The sequence below is a fragment of the Malania oleifera genome, chromosome 2, assembly GCF_029873635.1.
Source record: "Malania oleifera isolate guangnan ecotype guangnan chromosome 2, ASM2987363v1, whole genome shotgun sequence".
NCBI classification, from domain to species: Eukaryota; Viridiplantae; Streptophyta; class Magnoliopsida; order Santalales; family Ximeniaceae; genus Malania; species Malania oleifera.
In genome coordinates, this window is record NC_080418.1 from 129,550,526 (window position 1) to 129,571,346 (window position 20,821).

The window sequence follows — 20,821 nt, forward strand, 5'->3', positions numbered from 1 at the left end:
TACTAAGCCAGCTGGAAACAACAGCAGTCCACCGCTCTCCGCAAATCTGAAGTGGAGTAGCTGTATCTTTGAAGGCTCTCTTATTTCTTTCTTTCGAAGCACACCAAAAATGGCGAGAGGGATGAGATTCAAAGCCTTTTGCTTCTCCATGGTGGATCTGATGCCTTTACAAGCCCAAATCTCCCCTCCAATGGAATTTGCAGTAACCCACTGATATCCAGTCAAGGATAGATTCATATTCCACAAGTTCTTTGTCCAGGGGCAGTGGAGAAGAATGTAGTTGACTGATTCTGCATCAGCCATACAAAAGAAAACATCTGTTTGTGACTGTACCCTTTTCTGCAGATTGTCAAGGGTTAAAATATTTCCATGTGTGGACTCGCAAACAAAAAAGGCAATCTTTGAAGGGGCTGCTTCCTCCAAATATGAATCTAAGGGGAGTTGTTGCAATTTGTTCCCATCGAGGAGAGCTTCTTAGAAAGATTTAACAATGAAAACACTATTTTTGTCCAAAGCCCATTTTGGTTCTTTGGGGATGTTTTGGTAACAGATTTCTTCTTTTGCTATTAAAAAAAACATGTGACCTTCTCAAAAGGTTTTGAGTCAAAAGGATGGTGGACAATATTTATCATCTTTAAAGAGTTTAGCAGGCTGGTTCTTCTTGATTCAGATTGAAGGTTGAAGGAAGGTAAAGTCTGTTGCTGTGTTGTGGTAAAGACTGAGAACTGGGTTGAATGGGTTCTGCAGTGTTTGTTGTTGGTTGGCGTTTGCCTTATCTATGGCTATAATATCTCCTTCAGTGACGAGTTTAGGGAATAGTAAAAGCGCCCCCCGGGGAGGGGGAGGGGAGGGGGATGAGGTATGCGGAAGTAGGTAGCATGGAGCCTAAATAGTAGATGAAGATGATGTTGATATTTATGTTGAATGTTTCACATTTAAAAAAAAAAAAGAAATATTTAATAAATATTATATAACAGTTGTCGGTTTTATTTTAATTAAATATATTTTAAATTTAATATATTAGTTTTAACGTTATAAAATATTAACTACTATTTTAAGGGTTTCGTATTTATGATGCTGGAAGTTTTACTTAATTTTACCTATATAAACTGTGATCTATCTTTATATCAAGATACGGTTTTTCTTCTTCGAAATTACTTTATATTCTACTCTTTCTTGAGATATGTTTGTTGGGTAGCTAAATGACATAACATTTCCTATCGCTCTGGCATGTGTGAGTGCACACAAAACAACCAGCTGAGTAATCCTGGAGGCTGTGTGCGCAGTGACTATATGCACTGAGAAATGTTTTCCGTATGCATGAAATCGGCTCCAAGGATAGTGGTCCTTCCACGCCGTAGCTTTTGATAAGTATTTGTATTTGTATTTTTATTTGATATTTGTTTTATGAGTAAATATTTTTCCTTCTATTATATTTCCAACAATCTTAAAGTCGAACGCTATTATCTATTTCATAAGGGAAAAAAAAAAATAAATTGATATATTGAAAATTTTTAAAAAAACCTTTGATTCCATTAAGGTTGGTTTGAATTGTTGGTATTATTTTAAGTAGTTCCTTTTCTCCCTTTTAATAAACTTGCTTTCATTATATTGAAAAAAAATATTCTTGAGGATAGTCTCTGATAACTTTTTAAGATTAAAACTATTTTTAGGATTAGGATTTGCCTTTTATTTTATTAGGGTTTATGATTGTCAATCCAGGATTAGGATTTGCCTACTAATTTATTAGGGTTTTATGATAATCCATCCAGTTTTATTGAAATAATTTTCTGGAATGGATCACTCTTTACTGTTGTCCAGGCTGAATATTTTTGATTCTCCCAATCTCTTTAAGATAAAATTCTGGACAAGATTCTGGACTAGGGCTCGTTTTTTACTCACTTTTTTCCCTTTTTCTTGTGCCCCTTCTGCCTCCCTAGCACCACAACCTCCCCTTCCGCGGCTGCTGGGGTTAGAGAAATTCCTACTCTCTCAAGAATCAATTGGATTTTGTCTTGGAAAATTGAGGAGTAGAGGAGCATTTTCCTAAGATTATACATGGACTACACCTGATTAGCCTCACCCCCACCCCCCAACCCCATCCCTCCCTCTCCCACCCAATTCTATTTAGCGGGTGATGGGTGTTTTTTGTTTTCTTCTTCTTCTTCTTCTTCTTCTTCTTCTTTGGTGGATGGTGGGCTTGGGGAGTGGGGCAATTGCTTGAAGAGCATCTCTCTGATTTATTTGCATGGAGGGCATTCATTTTTTTGGGGAGCCAAGCCTGTAATATCTATGCTCTAAGTTTGAAGTGTTGTTCCAAACTCAAAAAGTTAATTTGATATTTGGGATTTGTAAGGGAATGTTGATGTTTTAGAACTATAATATAGCAATCAACATTACTGCATGATAGTTTTACGTTCTTTCCAACTGCATCAATCAATTCCATAAAACATGCTTCAAAAACCCGTGAATCTTAGATGTTACACTCCTCGAAAGCTTGTAAAATTTATTCATGCTTAAAAGGTTGGATCACAGAATTGGAATATTGAGTTCAAAATTGTTTGTAATTTTAATTCGGTCAGGATTTTTATTTAAAAAAAAATTCAGGATTGAAGTTGTATGTGAATTATAATTAGGGCATTTGATTAGCTCAAAAATCTATAATTTTGAATTTGTAATATCAGATTTATGGTGGTGGCTAGTGATCGTCAGCATTCACTGGTACATGATCAAAGGTGGTGGCTGTAGGTGATAATATATAGTGGTGGTTGATGGCAGTGGCGGTCAACAGTGGCAACTGTTAGTGTTGTCAGTTGCGGCGATTGGTGGTGGATGTCAGCTATGGTCATCAGTGATTGTGGTTGGCAATGATGGCTGATGTCTGCCAGCGGCCTTGGTCACTGGCTTATTGTGATTGGTAGTGGTTTGTGGTGGTGAATTTTAATTCATAATCCATCCCTCCTCCCAATTATAAATGTCTTTTTGTAGTTATGACTGGGCATGGAATCAGGATTCTGGATTCAGAACTATGCTAGACAACAAAAAGGATTCTGATGACCAATTCCAATTTGGATGCTCAATTCAAAGCCCAATTATTTGTGCCAAATGAGGTTGAGAGAAGTTCCGTGCACACGTACACATATTTTAATTAAGAGAACATGTTGGGATTTTGTCTACTGATAAAAAATGTTCAAATTTTGTCTGAAATAATAATTTTTTGCGTGATTTCTATTTTTAGGGATATATGGTTTAAGTTATTTCAGTTAGCTGTTTTTTTTCCCTTGGAAGAAAGGATTCGTTTAATTGTTATTCAACAAAGACCTTGGTTGATGAGCAAGAAACTACATGACAAGTTAGAGCTTGCTGACCAACAAAGATTGGTTTTGGACTGCAAATAAGCATTGAAATGTTAAGGTGTAAGCATTTTGGAAATTTATTTTTAATTTAAAAATGGAAAAATAAATCACTGTGTAGGGCACAATGCAAAAAATTGCAAGAATCAAAAACAGCGGATTTAGAAAGTTCAGGATAATGGGGAGATCATATAACCCTATTGCAGTCCTTGTGGATGATGAATCTTATGTGGATCAGGAGGAAAAGGATAATGTTTGGCAGTCCTTGGAAGAAGGATGGATAGGGCAGCTCTGTAAATGTAATAAGTTTGCAGTATTCTGGGAGTTTATGGTTGGTATGTAATGCGCGGAATTTTTTTGGGAAGAAGTTACATTCGTCATTGGTGTGGGAAAAGATCCAGTATGTGGCTTAAAATATGGTGTGTTGGGTTTGGAATTTTTAGGGAAGCTAGTTTTCAGGATTTAATTAGGGATTGGAGGAACTGGTTGGATTCATTTTTGTTGTTTCAAGTTTTTTCTGGTTTGAACCAGATTTTTCTCAGGAGATTTCTTATCCTCCCTCCTTGTAAATTCTTTCCCTATTAATGAAATTTCTTTTGCTATAAAAAACAAATTTAAAGGATCTGGAGTTGCCCAATGATAATGCAGTGTCCGCAATTAACGAGGAGGAGAATTGATCTTCTCTTGCTGATAAAAAAGTTCCTATTGGTGCCAAAAATGTTCCAATTCACGAAAACTATCTTGATGCTAATGATGATATAAATTCTATTGGTACTAATTCTGTTGGCCTGAATTTTAAGGAAGGAAATGCTAATGTTGGACATACCTGTTCTGGTCAGAAAGGCAAAAATGGCAATAAACAAAGTAAATCCGGATCTAGTGGTGGCAAAACTACTATAAAAGTGAGGAGTATTCTGGCTGATACTGAAAACCATCCTGGTGATAATGATGGTATTAGTTCTGTTGCTGAACCTGTTTGACTGAACATTAGAGGAGATGCTGATGATGGGAATGCCTTTTCTCCCAATGGACAGAAAAGGCAGGGAGGACAATAAACAGAGTGATGCCAGCTCCAGTGGTGCCAACTCTGGGGCCAAAAAGACCAAGAGGTTGGGGAGACATCCAAAAAATCAAACTAGGCTTGAGATAAACAAGATTGAAAAAGTTTCCTCATGATTTTTCCAAAATTAGCAAATTGGAACAGTAGGGGGTTGACCTCTGTAAACAAAGGATGTTGCTAATCTGATTTCCTCAAGAAATCTAGTGGCCTGTTTAGTTGTGGAAAACAGTTTTCGTTTCCATTTTAGTTTTCCGAAAAAATTACAAAAAGCTTACCTAATTTTTCAATTTTATTGCATTTGTGTAGAATAAATGAACAAGTTTTGGCACTATTTGCTTGTGGAAATAGTTTTATTTTTCATTTCTAATTTTTCAAATAATTATAAAAATGTCACCTTCTTTTCCAATTTTCTAAGTTTGTACAAAAATATTTGAAAACATCTTTTTACTATTTCCTAGATTTCTGACTTCTTTGTGTTAAGAACATGGAATTTGGATCTTGGATATTGATTTGTGTGGATTTTGTATTCAGTTTCTTCCAAATTCACACATATCCAAATTCAAGCCCTAAAATCCATGAGCCCAAATACTACCTTATATAATTTTTGGAGAATTAATAAAAAAAATTGTATATTTTTGTAATTCATTTGAAATATAGAAGTAAAAAATGTAAATTTGTTTTGCACAACTAAAAAATAAGTTGAAATTTTTATATTTTTTTAAAAAAACTAAAAATGGAAAATGGAAAATGGAAAATGGAAAATGTTTTCCACAACTAAACCGATCCTTAATATGTTGGGAATCTGTGAAACCAGAGTCAAGACAGATATTTTAGTTTTATTTTTTCATCAAATTCAGAATCTTTAGTCTTTTATCCACAGTTAGAGCACTCAGGTCTGAAGGTAGAATTTGGGTTTGTTATGATCCTAGTCTCTACATTGTAATTGATATAATGATTTCTGTTCAGGGTATTCTCTTAAGGTCTCTTTTCGAGGTCTTTGTACTTTCTGGATTTCATTTATGTATGCCTTAAATTATATGCATGAAAGAAAGTACCTTTGGAATTCTCTCCTTTCTTCTTCCAAGAAAGTTGACAGTTCTTCCTGGCTCCTCCTTGGAGACTTTAATACAATTACGGATTTATCTGAGTAACGGTACTGTTTTTTTAGCCTCGTGCAAGGCTGAAATGGAAGAATACAAAGATTTTTTTGTTCATTCCTGCTCGGAGGACTATCAAGGGTACCCTTTTTACCTGTGGTCTAATAGGAGAGAATCTGGGCTAAACTCAAGAAAATTGGACAGCGTCCTTGCTAATGAATGTTGCAATCTGGCTTTTCCTCACCTCAAAGTTTATCTTCTCTCCCCAGGAGTTTCGGACCACTGCCCAGCAATGGTCAGTATCACAACTGATAACCTAAATGTGAGTACCAGTTTCCCATTTAAGTTTCTAAATTGTTAGACATCTCATCCTCAGTCTTAGAAACTGTTAAAGAAGACTGGTTATCTCCCATTCCTCAAGGTACCCAATGTATGATCTGTAAGAAGTTGAAAAGACTAAAAGACCCTAAAGCGGCATTTGGGAGCATGGATTTCGGGCTGTGGATTTGGATTTGAGGAGATTTGGATAAAATTCAATACAATTTTGTACTAAATCTTTTTCAAATCCACAAATCCAAATGCAAGGCCTCTCCCAAACATAGGGTAAAAGGTTTTCGTAAGAGATACTTCTCTGACATTAAAAATATATTAACGCAAGCAAAGGATGAAATGAATTCTGCTGAGCTACTCCTTTTACACAACCCAAATCCTCATAATGTATCTGTTTCTGCTGCTAAAAATTATATAAGCCTACTCAAAGCTGAAGAGTGCTTTTTGAAACAGAAATCTAAGATTTCCTGCTTTCAACTTGATGACAAGAATAACAAATTCTTCTCGCTATCTGTCAAAGCCAGGAAAACCAGATCCCAGATTAGGTATTTGAACAACTCGAAGGTAAGAAAATTGACAACCCTAAGGTCACACAGAATGAGCTTATCTCTTGTTCTGCTTTTGGGGGACAAAAAATGAACCAACAATCTCCTATAGTCCATGTTTTCTGAATGATCTTAATTTTGGCTGGTCTGATCATGTTAAGCAAATTCTTTGTGGGCCCATATCTAAAGAGGAGATCATGGAAGCAATCGTCTCTTTTTCTGCTGATAAATCCCTTATAATGCAATTTTATTTTACAAATTCTGTTGGCCAATTATTGGAAAGGATCTCACTGAAGCTATCTTATCCTTTGTTAATGATCCCAAGATCCTAGAACAGGTCAATGCTAGCATGTTGGTGCTTGTGTTAGAAAATAAAACCCCTTAACCCCTGCTGATTTCAGGCCCATTGCATGCTGCAATATTTTTTACGAAGTGCATTTCCAAAGTTCTGGAAAATAGATCCCAAAACCATCTTCCTTCATTCATAAAGTCCAAACCAAGGTGCTTTCATTAAGTGAAGGACTATTCTTGGCAATATTATCCTTGCTCATGAGCTACTTTACAACTATGACCTCAATTTTGGGGCCCCTAAACTAGCTTTGAATGTTGTCTTCGAAAAGATTTTGACTCCATTTTCAAGATTCTGAAAGTTACAAAAAACTCCTGTTTTTGTCAACTGGATCGAAGAATGTATCTGCCTGTAACCTAGCCAAATCTGTTTTGTTTTGCTCAATTAAAACTGATTTAGAAGACCGCATCTCCCAAATTCTGGGAATTCCAAATTGTTGTTTTTTTTTGCTGTCATTATTTTCTGTCTTTTTATTTTTATTTTTATTTTTTATGTGTGTGCGCGTGTGCATTTGTGGTTGTTCCTGTTTGTTATTTCTATCCATACTTCTTTTCACTTGATGTGCAGTGCTTCAGCAGAATGGTTAATAGCAATTTTTCAATTTGGGATCTTATAATCCAAGCTTTTATTCATGGGCTGTCCTAGCTTCGTAATCAAATATCTGAATGAGAGTGGATATTTTCTGATGATTTTGTCTTTTGAGCATATTCCATTACGCAACTGGCTTTTGTATTAGTTGCTCTAATTTTGCTAGAAATATTGCTTGTGATTGCCATCCCTTTCAGTTTATACCAGTTCGCTTACCACCTGCAACAGCATATTAACGTTGTACAGAATGCTTGAAATTTGTGCAAAGTGAGTCGAATTCAACTGTTTAGCTTGACAATGTGCGAATTCAATTTCTTTGAGGAATGTACCAATGCCTTTAACCTTCTTGTAGAGATGTCCCTCTTTTTCTCATCTCCTGTTTCCCATACTTTGTGAGTATGATATTTCAGGTTTCATATTTTAAGATTGTAATTGTGCTCCTAAGCCTCCTTGATTTGTTCTGTCCATCAGGTCTGTTTACATTGCCTGTTAATATTGTTTTGATCTTTTTCTCCTTCTGTTCTGATTGGATTTGCATTGATCATTTAAAACACTTCAGAAATAATTCCCCATTTCAGCCATTGTTCAGAAAGGTTGAACTTGTGCATGTGGATCAATGTTGTAAATATTGTATTGTACTGGCTGGTGCAGGCTATTGGTTGTAAACCATTATGATAACAACATACCCTTAGATGTTGCCATGTGACTCGTCGCTGGAGCCAAAGTACCAGCTTCAGAGAACAAGTTCAGCCTCTTTTTGACGTGTTTATTCCCCTGGAGAAATTTTGTAGTTCCCTGAATGTTACGGCCTCCATGTAATCTGTATGGCAGCTGCTTTGGGACTCTTTGCTGCTGCTGCTCATTGCTCCTGTGGTGGTGAAGCGCTTCTCCCATCTTCCGTTAGGGTTGATTTTATGAAGTTCAGCCTCTTTTTGACGTGTTTATTCCCCTGGAGAAATTTTGTAGTTCCCTGAATGTTACGGCCTCCATGGAATCTGTGTGGCAGCTGCTTTGGGACTCTTTGCTGCTGCTGCTCATTGCTCCTGTGGTGGTGAAGTGCTTCTCCCATCTTCCTTTTGGGTTGATTTTATGAGCATTTATAATGAACCTTACCATTTGGTATTTTTTATACAGCTGTCTCATATGCCATGTTTACATGCTTAGGCATAGATTATCTTGCTGGAAAACAAATTTTAAAAAGGAAGCAAGATTATTCTAGTTATTAAGCCCGCTTCATCATGATTATAATGCTCCAATTCATGGTATGATCAGCATCACATAGTAAAACGAGAAGTCAATCTTCCAGCATTTTAACTATTTCAGAATTGTCATTAACCTGGTATCCTTTCATGTGTAAAAGGGTATGGGTGGTGCAGGTTGTGCTGCACCATATATAGGCTCTCCCCCTCTCCCCATCCCCCCTCCCCTCTTTTTTTTTTTCCCAGAAACAGATTTCTCAAAGAGATGCTAATGGATTTTGTTCATTTCCAGTAGGAGCCTAATTAGTACCGCCTCAGGTCCGCCCTGAGTCTGCCACCCCCAGCAATGGGGTTAAGCATCGAGTTTGGGAGCCAGTGAAGCCAGTTTGGGTTGGTTCTAACGCAGTTCCAAACCCTATTCGAGTAAATTCTGGTTTCTAATGTGGCCAGTCCTAGAACCGACAGACCTTGATGGGTTGGTTCCAAAATCGACCCAACCAAGTCAATCCGGTCCTATAAGTTGGAATTGTGAGAATTTTTTTTTTAACGTTACACATGGTAGTGTACGCGCGCAGTCTATGCAAGTGCTGCAGGTGACATTAGCTTGGACCCCCAGAAAAAAGAAAAAGAAAAAGAGGAAAACAGAAGAAAATTGAAGAGGATAAGGAAGTTTAGGTATACAAAATGGATAAGATCAAAGGCGTGTGTTAGTGTCATCAGCATATGTTTTTTGTGATGAGGAATATTTAACACTAACAGAAAAAAAGAAACGGTAATATCCTCAGCTATTGTGTTTTTAGGTCAATGCATGAACAGAAGCTGGTTTGTCTCCTTTTGGCATTATTTTCAACGAGGGAATTGCAGATGTGCTCCTCACGCGGCTTGTACTCGTAAACAATGTGCTGTGCTCGCAATCTCCACAACAATTTTGGGAGCCCCCCGTCAAACCCCTTTCATCTCTAAAGAGTAGTGCTGTTTGTCACCGCTGTGTGGTGAGCGACAAGACATGGGCTTTGCACAAGTGCATTTATCTCCAAAGAAAAATGCTAGCTGCCACCATTGATGCGGTGAGTGAATTGGATGCGGGCTTCATACTGATCAATCCATCTCTGCAGGGTTGTGTTGGCTGTCCCAGCTAATGTGGTGGGTGGATAGGACCCAGGTCGCATATCAATCTATCTCTACCAGTTGTCACCATTGACATAGTGAGTCTACAAGACATGGGCCCCATATGGTTCCACCCCATAAGGGTCGGTGACACTACGTGCCCGTCACAAACGAAAAGAATAATGACGTTATAAAAATCATAAAAGAATAATGACTATCATCCTATCATTTCTCACCATCATACATTTTTCACTATCTTTATTAATATACTCTTACATCCCATGCTTGGAATAAGTAGATATATAGAAAGATGAGAAAAGATAAGGGATAGAGAGAAGAGAGATTTGGTGAGATAAGGTCGGATCTAAGTTATCTTATAATTTTTTTTTGAAATAGTGAAGTTTTTGATCCTATCCGTCTGTGGAGTAGGTATAATTGAACTACGTAAAATTTTTATTTTATTTTATTTTTGTACATATTTTATAAGAAATGAATTATTTTAGGGAGTGTGTTTTATCAAGTGAGCAAATTCCTCTTATATGCAATTTTGATTTTGATTGGCTATGCGGACGCTACGAGAGCATGAATAAATTTTGAATTCATCATAATACAAGTTTAACTCTCAAGCGAACTGCCTTAATTAGAGTTGCTAAATTATTTTTGCCATTATCGTTTTAATTTCAGTACATTGCTTTGGTCTATTTCCTTTAATCCATATCCGAAAGCCACGTGGCAGAGGACTTACCTGCTCCGAATTCACGTGGGTCGTCAGCGAGAAAACAACCCGGAGTAGGGAAATCACGAAACTGCCCCTGAGAAGCCTCGTGATGTGGCCCCCCATTAATCAAGCACGTGCCTGTACAGGGCCACGCGCGCAACCCCATCACCCAAAACACAAGGACCTACGGCTCTGAACATTTGGCTGAAGATATATATATATAAAAGATATGTTTAATTGTAAAAACTGCTTTTTACTCTGAAAAAATTATATATTTTATTATTTTTAAGTTCTTTATATAAATTAGTCATGGACAAACACTACTTGTGTGCTCCATTGCTCTCTATTTTTAAAATATTTTTAAAAAATATGTATAAAAAATAATAAAAATTGAAGAGTATAAGAGCGTTTTGAGTTTGTTTGTAAATAGGTATAACTACTTAATGTAACTCAAATCTATTATAACATGCAGTAAAGTCCGAAAATATACATCTTTACCAAAGAGACCTAATGTAGGGACTACCGAAGCCTAGCCGGAGAAAAATGGAGACACTAAAAAAGACTACCATTGCACTTAGTGATTAGCTTGATGTTAAGTTCCATCCAAAACAAATAAAGCTATTACAAGATTGATATAAAATATTACTTTATAGATATGAATTACTAGTCTCCCATCTTGGCTAAAGTCTGAGAAGACCTTATAAAGTTTATCCATTAGTTAAAGTGTTCCCTATATTTCATGCAACTTCCCTCAAGCAATTCATTGCCCACACTAAAGATGTAAGCCAAAGTCGATCAACTAGAATACCACCAAAGGCTTAGCAACCCAAATGATGAAAAGTTAAAAGAGATATTTACAGAAAGAGAGTTCACATTATCGATGAGAAAAACTAAACAAATTTTTAGTGAAGTGAGAGGGTTTTAGAGATGAGGAAGTCAGTTAAACGTGAATAGAAGTTATGAAAACTAATTGTGGACAAAGTCGAAGAATGCCTAACATCAAAGTGTGCGAGAATGTTGAACAAAGATGTGGGAAACAATGTTGTGACTCATGACTCGAGCTTGTTCATGCTCTTATGCTAGTTTGTAACAACTTGTCTTACACACATTGAATGAGTAACCGAAATGTAGTACTAGTGTATATTTTATTCTTTGAGAAGGATGATGTCTTATTGAAAAAAGGAGCATGACTTCTCGATCAAAATAATGTTTCCTAGTTTTAGAGTTGGAGCTGCATAGAAAGTTCTTTATGGGAGGATGAATTGCGTTGCTTTATGTTTTCCTGCATTACTCATATTTACTTATTGCTTCTGCTTAATTTGTATATGATGTTTGTGAATTCATTCATTGGGTAAAACTGCAATTTACTTTTGGCTAATTAGTTAACGGGCCATTTGGTATCATCGTCAAAAACTACAAAAATGAGAACTAGAAACAACCAAAAACCAAAAACAAAAATTAAAAATCAGAAACTAGCAACAAATTAAAGACTTAATTAGAAAATGTTCATTTTCATCTTTAAATCAAATAATATTATAAAAATAATAAAAATTACAAATAATACTCATTAAAAAATAATATAATAAAAATAAAAATAAAAATAAAAATTATTATAATTATTTTACTTAATTGTCATACTTTCAAATTTTACTTTACAATACAAATTTTAGCGGACATAACAATTGAAAAATAGTAAAAATATTTTGTAATTGATTTTATAATTATTTATTAAAAATTTATGTATATTTTTATTTTAATTATATTTAGGGGTAGATCTAAAAATAACTTAAAATGAGATAGTGAGTAAGGATTTAATAGTCTTGAATCTGTCAAAAGAAATGACCTATGATTGCATAAATTGGTAGAAAAAGATTCATATAACCGATCCCACTTAGTGGGACTTAAGGTTTGGTTTTGTTGTTGTTGTTGTTGTTTAATTCATATGATCATTTTTTAATTTTAATTTAAAAGTATATAAAATGAATAATTTAATCCAATCAAGACTATTTTCGGGTATTAAAATGTTTGGCAACAGGTTGTCAAAACAATTGAAAACCATAAAATCTAATTTTTAGTTTTTGTACAAACAGTTGAAAACCGAAAATAGAAATAGAAAACTAACAACATAAAAAAACGCATTTTTATAAGTTGTTCTTCTACTGAACAGAAACAAAAACAAAAAATAGAAAACAACAATGACACCAAACAGGCCCAAAACTTATGTTACAATTTTTTTTTTTTTTGGATAATAGAGGGACTCTAGCTACCATCGCGCCACTTTGGACACTATGGTGCGACACCAAACTTGGGGGAGGTGGGGTGAAAGCTACCCAAAACTCATGTTACAGTTAGTATCGCACAACCTTTAATACAGTGCAAAGCATTCAACCCATGATAACTAGCCTCACTAAACTTGGACTTTACTATAAAGTGCTTGTTCCTTACATTATAAGACTCTAATTTAAGTGTCTTACTCTCCAAAATTCAAGCTCTTAGAGAGAGTGAAAAAACACTATAATGCAAAGGAGATTATGCAAGCCCTAGGGTTAGAAAAATAAGGAAGGAAAACACAAAAGAAAGAAAAAAAAATCAATCTTAATTTTTTTTGGTTTCCATTATGAAGCCCCTAGGACTCTTAGGGTTCTCCAAACAAGATGGACCATCAATAGTGTGATTTTTGCCATTTTAAAGAAATGACCTTAGAGACCACATATTCCCATGTTTGACTTGTTATGGAAATATGACTTGGAAGTACTCTTGTTGTGTTTGGTGGCTAATTTCTTGAGTAGGTAACATACACAAGGAGGAGAAACATAGTTAATTTTAGCAATCTGGGGGAAACCGCCGACGGTTTCTCTATACCGTCGACAGTTTGACTAAAATCAAGAATTATTTGCTCTTGGTATCTTTCCGTTGAAGCAACTGTCGATGGCTCTCTAAAATAGTCAACAGTTTCGTTTTGGACAACGATGTTGAATTCAAAATTTGAATACGAATGTTAAGTTGGTTGGGATTTGGGGAGAAACCACCGAAGGGAACTTTATTTTATACACCTGTCTAAGTGTATTTTGAGAAGAAGATCATTATAAGAAGTATTGTATTGTGTCCTTTGACACTTATATAGTGAAACTTTACCGATTGCTCTCGTGGATGTAGGCATTGCCGAACCACGTAATTCTTTGCGTTATTGTTCTTGCTTTCATATATACTACGTGTGTGTGTTCCATATTTGTTCTTCATTGGTTGCTGCATTTTATTTCCGTCGTGCAAAATCCAAGTTTATTCACAACAATTGGTATCAAAGTGTCGTTGTTATTGCATCGGACACTTCATCTGCGAAATTTGATGTTGTCAAATTTGATGGAACCCGAAACTTTGATTTTTGGCAGAGAAGAGTGAAATATTTACTTGTGTAGCAAGGGATGGTGAAGGCCTTGTATGATGTTCAACTAGAAGGTATGGATGAGGCTAATTGGAAGGAATTAGAGGCAAGATTGTCGCTACAATACGATTGTGTTTGGCCGATAGAGTGCTTTATCACGTCATGGAGGAAAATTCTCCAGTGGCTGTTTGAAAAAAACTTGAAAGTCGGTACATGTCCAAATCCCTTACTAACAAAATTTTTCTTAAGTAGTGTCTTTATTGGCTTAAGATGGTGGATGGTTCAAATTTAAACCAACACATGTAATCAAATCATAAGTGATTTAATGTGGGTTGATGTGAAATTCGAGAAGGATGATAAGGCGTTGATGCTACTGAATTCCTTGCTAGTGACTCACACGTATGAGAACTTGGTTACCACTCTTACATGAGGGGAAAAGACCCTAAATTTGGAAGAGGTGACAAGTGCGTTGTTGGGGTTTTATCAAAGGATGAAAGTTTGTGATGAAAATTCACATGGAGAAGGAATTGTGGTGAAAGGTAACCGTGATCGTGGGAGAGGAAAATTTAGAAATGGATTGAGTCAAAAATCCCAAACTCAAGCCAAGAAGGAAAAAGATATCCAGTATTATAAGTGCGGTAAAAAGGGTACATTAAACCGAAGTGTCCAAATTGGAAGAAAGGAAACGCTTAAAAGCATGAAGGGACTTCAAAATCAGCAAATGTAGTTCAAGAATAAAATTTAGTTTGTAGTGATGGTGATATACTTTTAGTTTCATCGGGGTTGGATCACCTCACGAACTCATGGATCCTAGATTCGACATGTTCTTACCATATGACTCCAAATAAGGAGTGGTTCAGCACTTATAGGTTGGTAAATTCAGGTTTAGTTCTTATAGGCAATGATATCTCTTGTAAAATCATTGGCATAGGAAGTGTTAGAATTAAAATGTTTGATAGTGCTATAAGAACCTTAAGTAATGTAAGTGACATACCGGACCTACGCAAGAGTCTCATTTCACTTGGACCTTTGGATTGTAATGAATTCAATTACAAGTCCGAAAGTGGGATTATAAAGGTGTGCAAAGGTAATCTAACAGTGATGAAAGGGCAAAAGTTAAATGGAAATATTTATACACTGCAGGGAACTACTATTGTTGGTGGAATTGCAGCCATAGATTTTGAATTTTATGAAACTATTTTGTGGCATATGCGGCTTGGGCATATGGGTGAACATTGTAATGCCCCAAACCCACCAGGTGGGGTCCGGGGTGTTATGAGACCATCTACGCGTCTCTGATACCGTTCACGCAGCGAAAATAATTAAATATTCTCCAATAAAATACCAGAGTTCTATACTATACATCCCAAAAAGTGTATCCATTCACTTTATATTACAAAACCAGGAATTTAAACATAACTCTTAAATACTTCATATCTTACAACCACTCATAATTACCAAAAACTAAACCTTGCCTTGGAGCTTGCTAAGCTCGATCACCAGAAGGACCTAAAAATTTAATAAATCGCTGGGGTGAGACACTTCTTAGTAAAGATGGAATAAATTATAATAGTGTGTGGAAAATGAGTTTTAGTGTATACAAAATATACTCATTTATTAATCAACAGCAACTCACAAGACGCATATAGACTGTACTCACACATACATAACCAATATTTATAGCAAAAGTTCCCGAGGATTAGGGAGATTACATGCCCATACATGTAATGCCCATTTGCTTTGATACCATTTGTAACCTTACCTTTTAATTTGGGTGAGGTTACAACTGATACTTATTAGGGTACTCACTTACTCAGTAAGCCCTCAGGCGGAGAGTTTTACTTTGTCATAAATATTCATGTAATTAAATTCACACACATGTCCCATACACATTCAACATTAATTATACCACAGAGATCCACGTATACACACACCACAACACCTCTACACAAGATACCATACATTCCATTCACATCCACACGGGATACACATCTACACATGATTCAAATCCACATAGGATACGGTATATTCCATTCACATCCACACAAGATACTACTCAAGTCATTCCCAACCACCATCCATGGTTACACATTCACCATGACCTATCCATAGTAAATCGGTAAAACGAACTTCTCAGGCTTGCCAATGTTTTACCTTTGCTTATATAAATGACAATATAACGAACTCCTCAGGCCTGCTGATGTTATATTGTGAAATACGTGAATAACCACACAAAACAAATCATCTAGACACATCAATGCATTTACAATAGTATTCACAACATCTCACACAAAACAAACCGTCCAAACCTATCAATGCATTTACAACAGTATTCACAACCAATTTAATATGAAGAGTTAATATCATGCCACACTGGTTTTTCCCAAATATGATTTATATTCAAAAACCATCATTTTTCAATTGCCTAAACTGTTCAGAAAATCATACATACATATATATAGATTTACATACTCGAATTTAACCGGTTCAAAATTAATAAAAAGCTAGTATAACTTATTCTTCTTACCTATTTTTTTCAAAAAACGACCTAAAATAAGTGGAAAAATCGAAACCCTAGCTGCTCAAATTTGCCAAGGATTGACGACCTACGTGCTGGAAAGAGGGAGAAGGGATTGTGGAGCACGTGGGAGCTACTAGGAGGCTTAGAGGAGGGAGAGAGATGAGGGAGATTCGGAGCAGTGAGACAGAGGATGGGATTTTGAAAAAAAAAATGACCTAAGATCTATTTATAGGTGAACTATCCCCACAGAAAACCGTCGATGGTTTTTCTAACCATCCTAAAATCGTCGACGTAAAACCTGAACTAGAGAATCTCGAGAGCCTTTCTGGAGGAAACCGTCGACGATTTTGTTTGGGGTTCCCCAAACCATCAATGGTTTGTCTTGTCCTTCACCGATTTATTCCTTTTCTTTTTCCTTCTCTTCTCATTTATTTATTTATCCTATTTTCTTGGTTCGGATTACTACATTCTCATCCCCTTACAAAATTTCATCCTCAAAATTTGTTATTCAATTATTTTTCACGAACCTAGAAGTTCATTAACTAACCACATTCACACAATTCAATATATATTCTAACATGTGAACAATTACATCACCCAGAATAAAATGAAACTATCACTTATCCCAAACATAATCACATTACCTACGCCTCTAGCAATGTCTGTCTCAGCTGGGGCAAGTGTATAGACATGCGCTGGTCCATCGCGAGGCACTGAATTGTTCCTCTAATTCTGATTAGGAGCGGGTGCATTGTTCAATGGTCCCCAACAATCCTGGGGGATATGGCTGTATCTGCTGCACTGATAACACACGGTATTCGCACCTCGGCATTATCCCCAATGCCTCCAATTACATCTAGGACAGTGGGGGCATGATGAATTCTCCCGATAGTCTTGATAGGCCCTATCTAACCTTTGACCCCTAATATCTCTGTGTCCTCTCCATGAACCCTATTTGAAATTTGCATGGGAGTTGGGAGACATGGGTCTTTTCCTTTGCTTTGACATCCCTGCACCTCACTGCAGACTCGACTCTGCAACGGTGGCTTTATCCACCACTTCTAAGAAGTATTGTATCTGCAAGACTACCCCATGCTTGTGAATCCTCTGCTTCTGGCCTCTTTCAAATCTCCTCACCTTTTGGTATTCATTTGGGACCATGAAGGGAGCGAAGTGAGAAAGCTCCACGAACTTAGCAGTGTACCACTGAATAGTGAGGTGCCCTTGAGTCAGGTTAAAAAAATTCTTCCACCTTCGCATTCCTGGTGGTGACCAGTAGTAAAAGACCTCCTTGAATCGACCCAGGTCATCATCGTGGGTATTGCCCACTGCTCTTCCAATAGCTTCACCGCCAGCCACCACTGCTTGGCCTCTCCTGTCAGTTTGAAGGTGGTGAAGAGAACCTTCTCCTCTTTAGTGCAAGTCAGCACTATCAGTATCTTCTCCATCTCCTGCACCCAAGTATCGACCATGATTGGGTCAGTTCCACCCGCAAAAGTAGAGGGTTTCAGGCTAGTGAATTGATTGATTGAACAACCCTGGTTCACAGGTGGGCAGCTCGATCCTTCGGGGTCCCGCCTAATCTCTTCCCTGACCTGCCAAGCTAAATCTCGCAAGAGTCTAGAGATTTCAATCTCATCCCCTATGGAAGCCCCTAACTCATTCTCCCCTCCAGCATCCATGTCTTTACCTTTAGGATCCATCCTGAAGATAGGACAATGGTGAGGTTAGAATCTCCACATCTTAATATAACTGGTATAGTTATAAAGCAAAGAAACCGGTTTAACATTCAAATCCTTAATTTAAATATCAAACACCCAATTGACCTCAATCATAAAATCACAACACCTAAATTACCAAAATTCTCTTTCAGAGGCTTATCCTCGTAAATCAACCAACCTAACCTTCGAGTTCAAATTTCAAATTCCACTTTCTTTGCTCGAAAACATCACTATCAATAGATTTATCGTGATTTTCTAAACCTGTCGACTGATTTAGAAAATCATAGAAGTCCATCAAAAGATTTTTGCTCCAGGCTACGAGGCAAAAAATTTCTATCAATATCCTTGTAACGACCTAATTTTTCATGCCATTATATATAAATATATATAGATATATCTATAAAATTTCACTGCTCTGATACCTTTTATTATAAACCAAACCATCATCACAGACCAAATAGGAACCGTGGAATTTGGAACTCAATAAACTACCTATGCAGTGGAAAGCAGAATACATATAACCACAACAATATATACAATACCAGAGGGTCAGAATTTTCCCATAATATGCATATATAACCATTCCCAAAAATACCCTCACTAGGACCTAGGGACTACTAAAAAATGACTTCCCGAAAACACCCATGTAAGAACCCGAACCATGATATATGGGTTAATTGTGTAAAAGAAGGGTAAAATAGTAAATTGAGCAGACTTCGTTGATGAAGCCAGGGTTCATCGATGAAGTTTCTTCTGTTCTCATTGATGAAATTCAGAGGTTCGTCAACAATGGGATGTCGAGAGGTTCGGAAAAATTTGAAATATCCGGCTCATCGATGAGGCCACCTCTTCGTCGACGAAGGTAATGGCGAACTCGTCGATGAGGACGCCAATTCGTCGACGAATCCACCCGGGTCAAGGGCTATAAATATCAGTTCCATTGTTTCTAAGTTAAGTAATCTTAAATATCCTCTCCTTCTCTCTCTAGAATTCGAAGTTCTCTTTCTTTCTTTCTTTCTTTCTTTCTTTCTCTCTCTCTCTCTCTCTCTCTCTCTCTTCGATTTCTTCGCCGTTCGTCGCCTGATTCGTAAATCGGACGTTACCGCGAGGATCAGGGAAGGATTCTCTACATTTCTAACGGATCAGAATCTCGTTTTGAGCGTTTCTGGGTTTCGGGCTAAAATCGAGGTAAGGCTCAGTTTTCATTTCTGATTTAGTATATGTATAATAGTATGAATGGTAAGCATGTATTGTACTGTGGTTTGTAGGTTTTGGAGTTTCAGTTCATAGTTTTAGGGATCGTAGAGTTCGTAGTTGGAATTCGGGTTAAGGTAAGGGAATTCAGTTTATATCAGTTTATTTTCAAAATCAGGATCGGTAAGCTTGTAGGCTATGACCATATGTATGTTTTGGTAACTTAATTGGGAAAATCTATCGTGTAAAAGTACGGGATTTTTGGGTTACAGTTTTTGGGGAAAATTGGAGGTTTCATGTATCATCTCTGCTTTGTTTGGAAAATCGTTCGTTTTGTTTAAACTATATTATCGAGATGACTGTTATCCATATTTGCACAAAATGTATACTTAAAATGGACGATGATATGATTTGCCGTAAACCAAATAAGTGTGGTATGTATGGTTGTATGAAATTGTTCCAGGTACGTTGTAAAACAGCTATGCAGCGACTTATTACCGTACGCTGATATGTATAGGAGTATGAGCTCCAAAATGATTCCAGGTTTTGTGAAATCGGCTAGTGGCGGCTAATTACCGTACACTGCGTCATGTACCGGTGTGAAAATCGTGGGCAAGAGTGTCTGACTCTATATCCGAGGGTGTGAAATATCACTATGTCATTCGGCTGGCCACCGAAGGGTGTGAGCCACCCTGTATGGCAATGTAATCGTTGTGAAGCTTTGAGTTCATGGAGTAGTTACGTGTTGGCAATGTAATCACTGTGAAACTTGAGTTCATATCGTAGTTGCGTACTTGTGTGAGCTACATCATATTGACAATGTAATCACTTTTGGGCCTCGGTTGTCGCAGTGTAGTTGCGTATGTAGTAATGTAATCGCTGTGAGGCTTAGGTTAACTTTGTGTAGTTGCGTACTAGTGTGATGACACTAACCGTATGTACTGGAATTTATTTGTGAAATTACTGGAACTGTATGGAACTATTTGGAACTGTATGAAAATGTTTTGGAACTGTATCATATTGTATAGTGTTATATTTTATATAAAATAACACTGGTATGCCACACACTGATATAACCTACTTTCTTCCTTACTGGGAGGTGTCCCACCCCGAATGTACGTACAATGTTTTTCAAGTCCTTCAGGTAGTCGTAATTAGCATCCTAGCAGTTGGAAGTAAGGGTGTTGTTAGCTATTGTTAGTGCCTATTTAGGTACGAGTTTTGTAACCTGGTCGTCGTGATGGTTTTTGTAGACACCCGGTGTATGTTCTGTATTATGGGAATGTATATCCTAGCTTATATAGACTCTGGTATGATACTGTATATGTATAAAAAGACCATATTCTGTTGCGTATCTGATGAGTATGGATTTGTGTGTGTATGTGTATAGGGCATCTGTGTACCCCACGGGGTCGGACCCCTTTTATTGTATCGTATAATGTATGTTTGAATTGATACAGAGACAGGTTAGGTTACTATATTCATACCTGGGACCCACTCATGGGTTCGGGGCGTGACAACCCACCCTACAGAAAGGGCAGTACTGTAGTGCCCTCTATCTATGAGCCTGATCTGCTCGCTTAACTAGATCGCCTGAAAAATGTTAAATCGTTGGGATGAGATAACGCTCAGTAAGACGAAATATGCTATTGCTAGT

General features: G+C 36.9%; 1 protein-coding gene across 1 annotated transcript; it reads right to left on the reverse strand.

Annotated features, from left to right (window-relative positions):
- Positions 1 to 17,266: 17,266 nt before the first annotated feature.
- On the reverse strand, positions 17,267 to 17,931 carry LOC131148367 (uncharacterized). Its single transcript, XM_058098080.1, has 2 exons — positions 17,551 to 17,931; positions 17,267 to 17,455 (listed from the first exon to the last, which is right to left on the reverse strand). The coding sequence occupies exons 1-2, from the start codon at positions 17,929 to 17,931 to the stop codon at positions 17,267 to 17,269; spliced, it is 570 nt and encodes a 189-aa protein (XP_057954063.1).
- Positions 17,932 to 20,821: the final 2,890 nt, after the last annotated feature.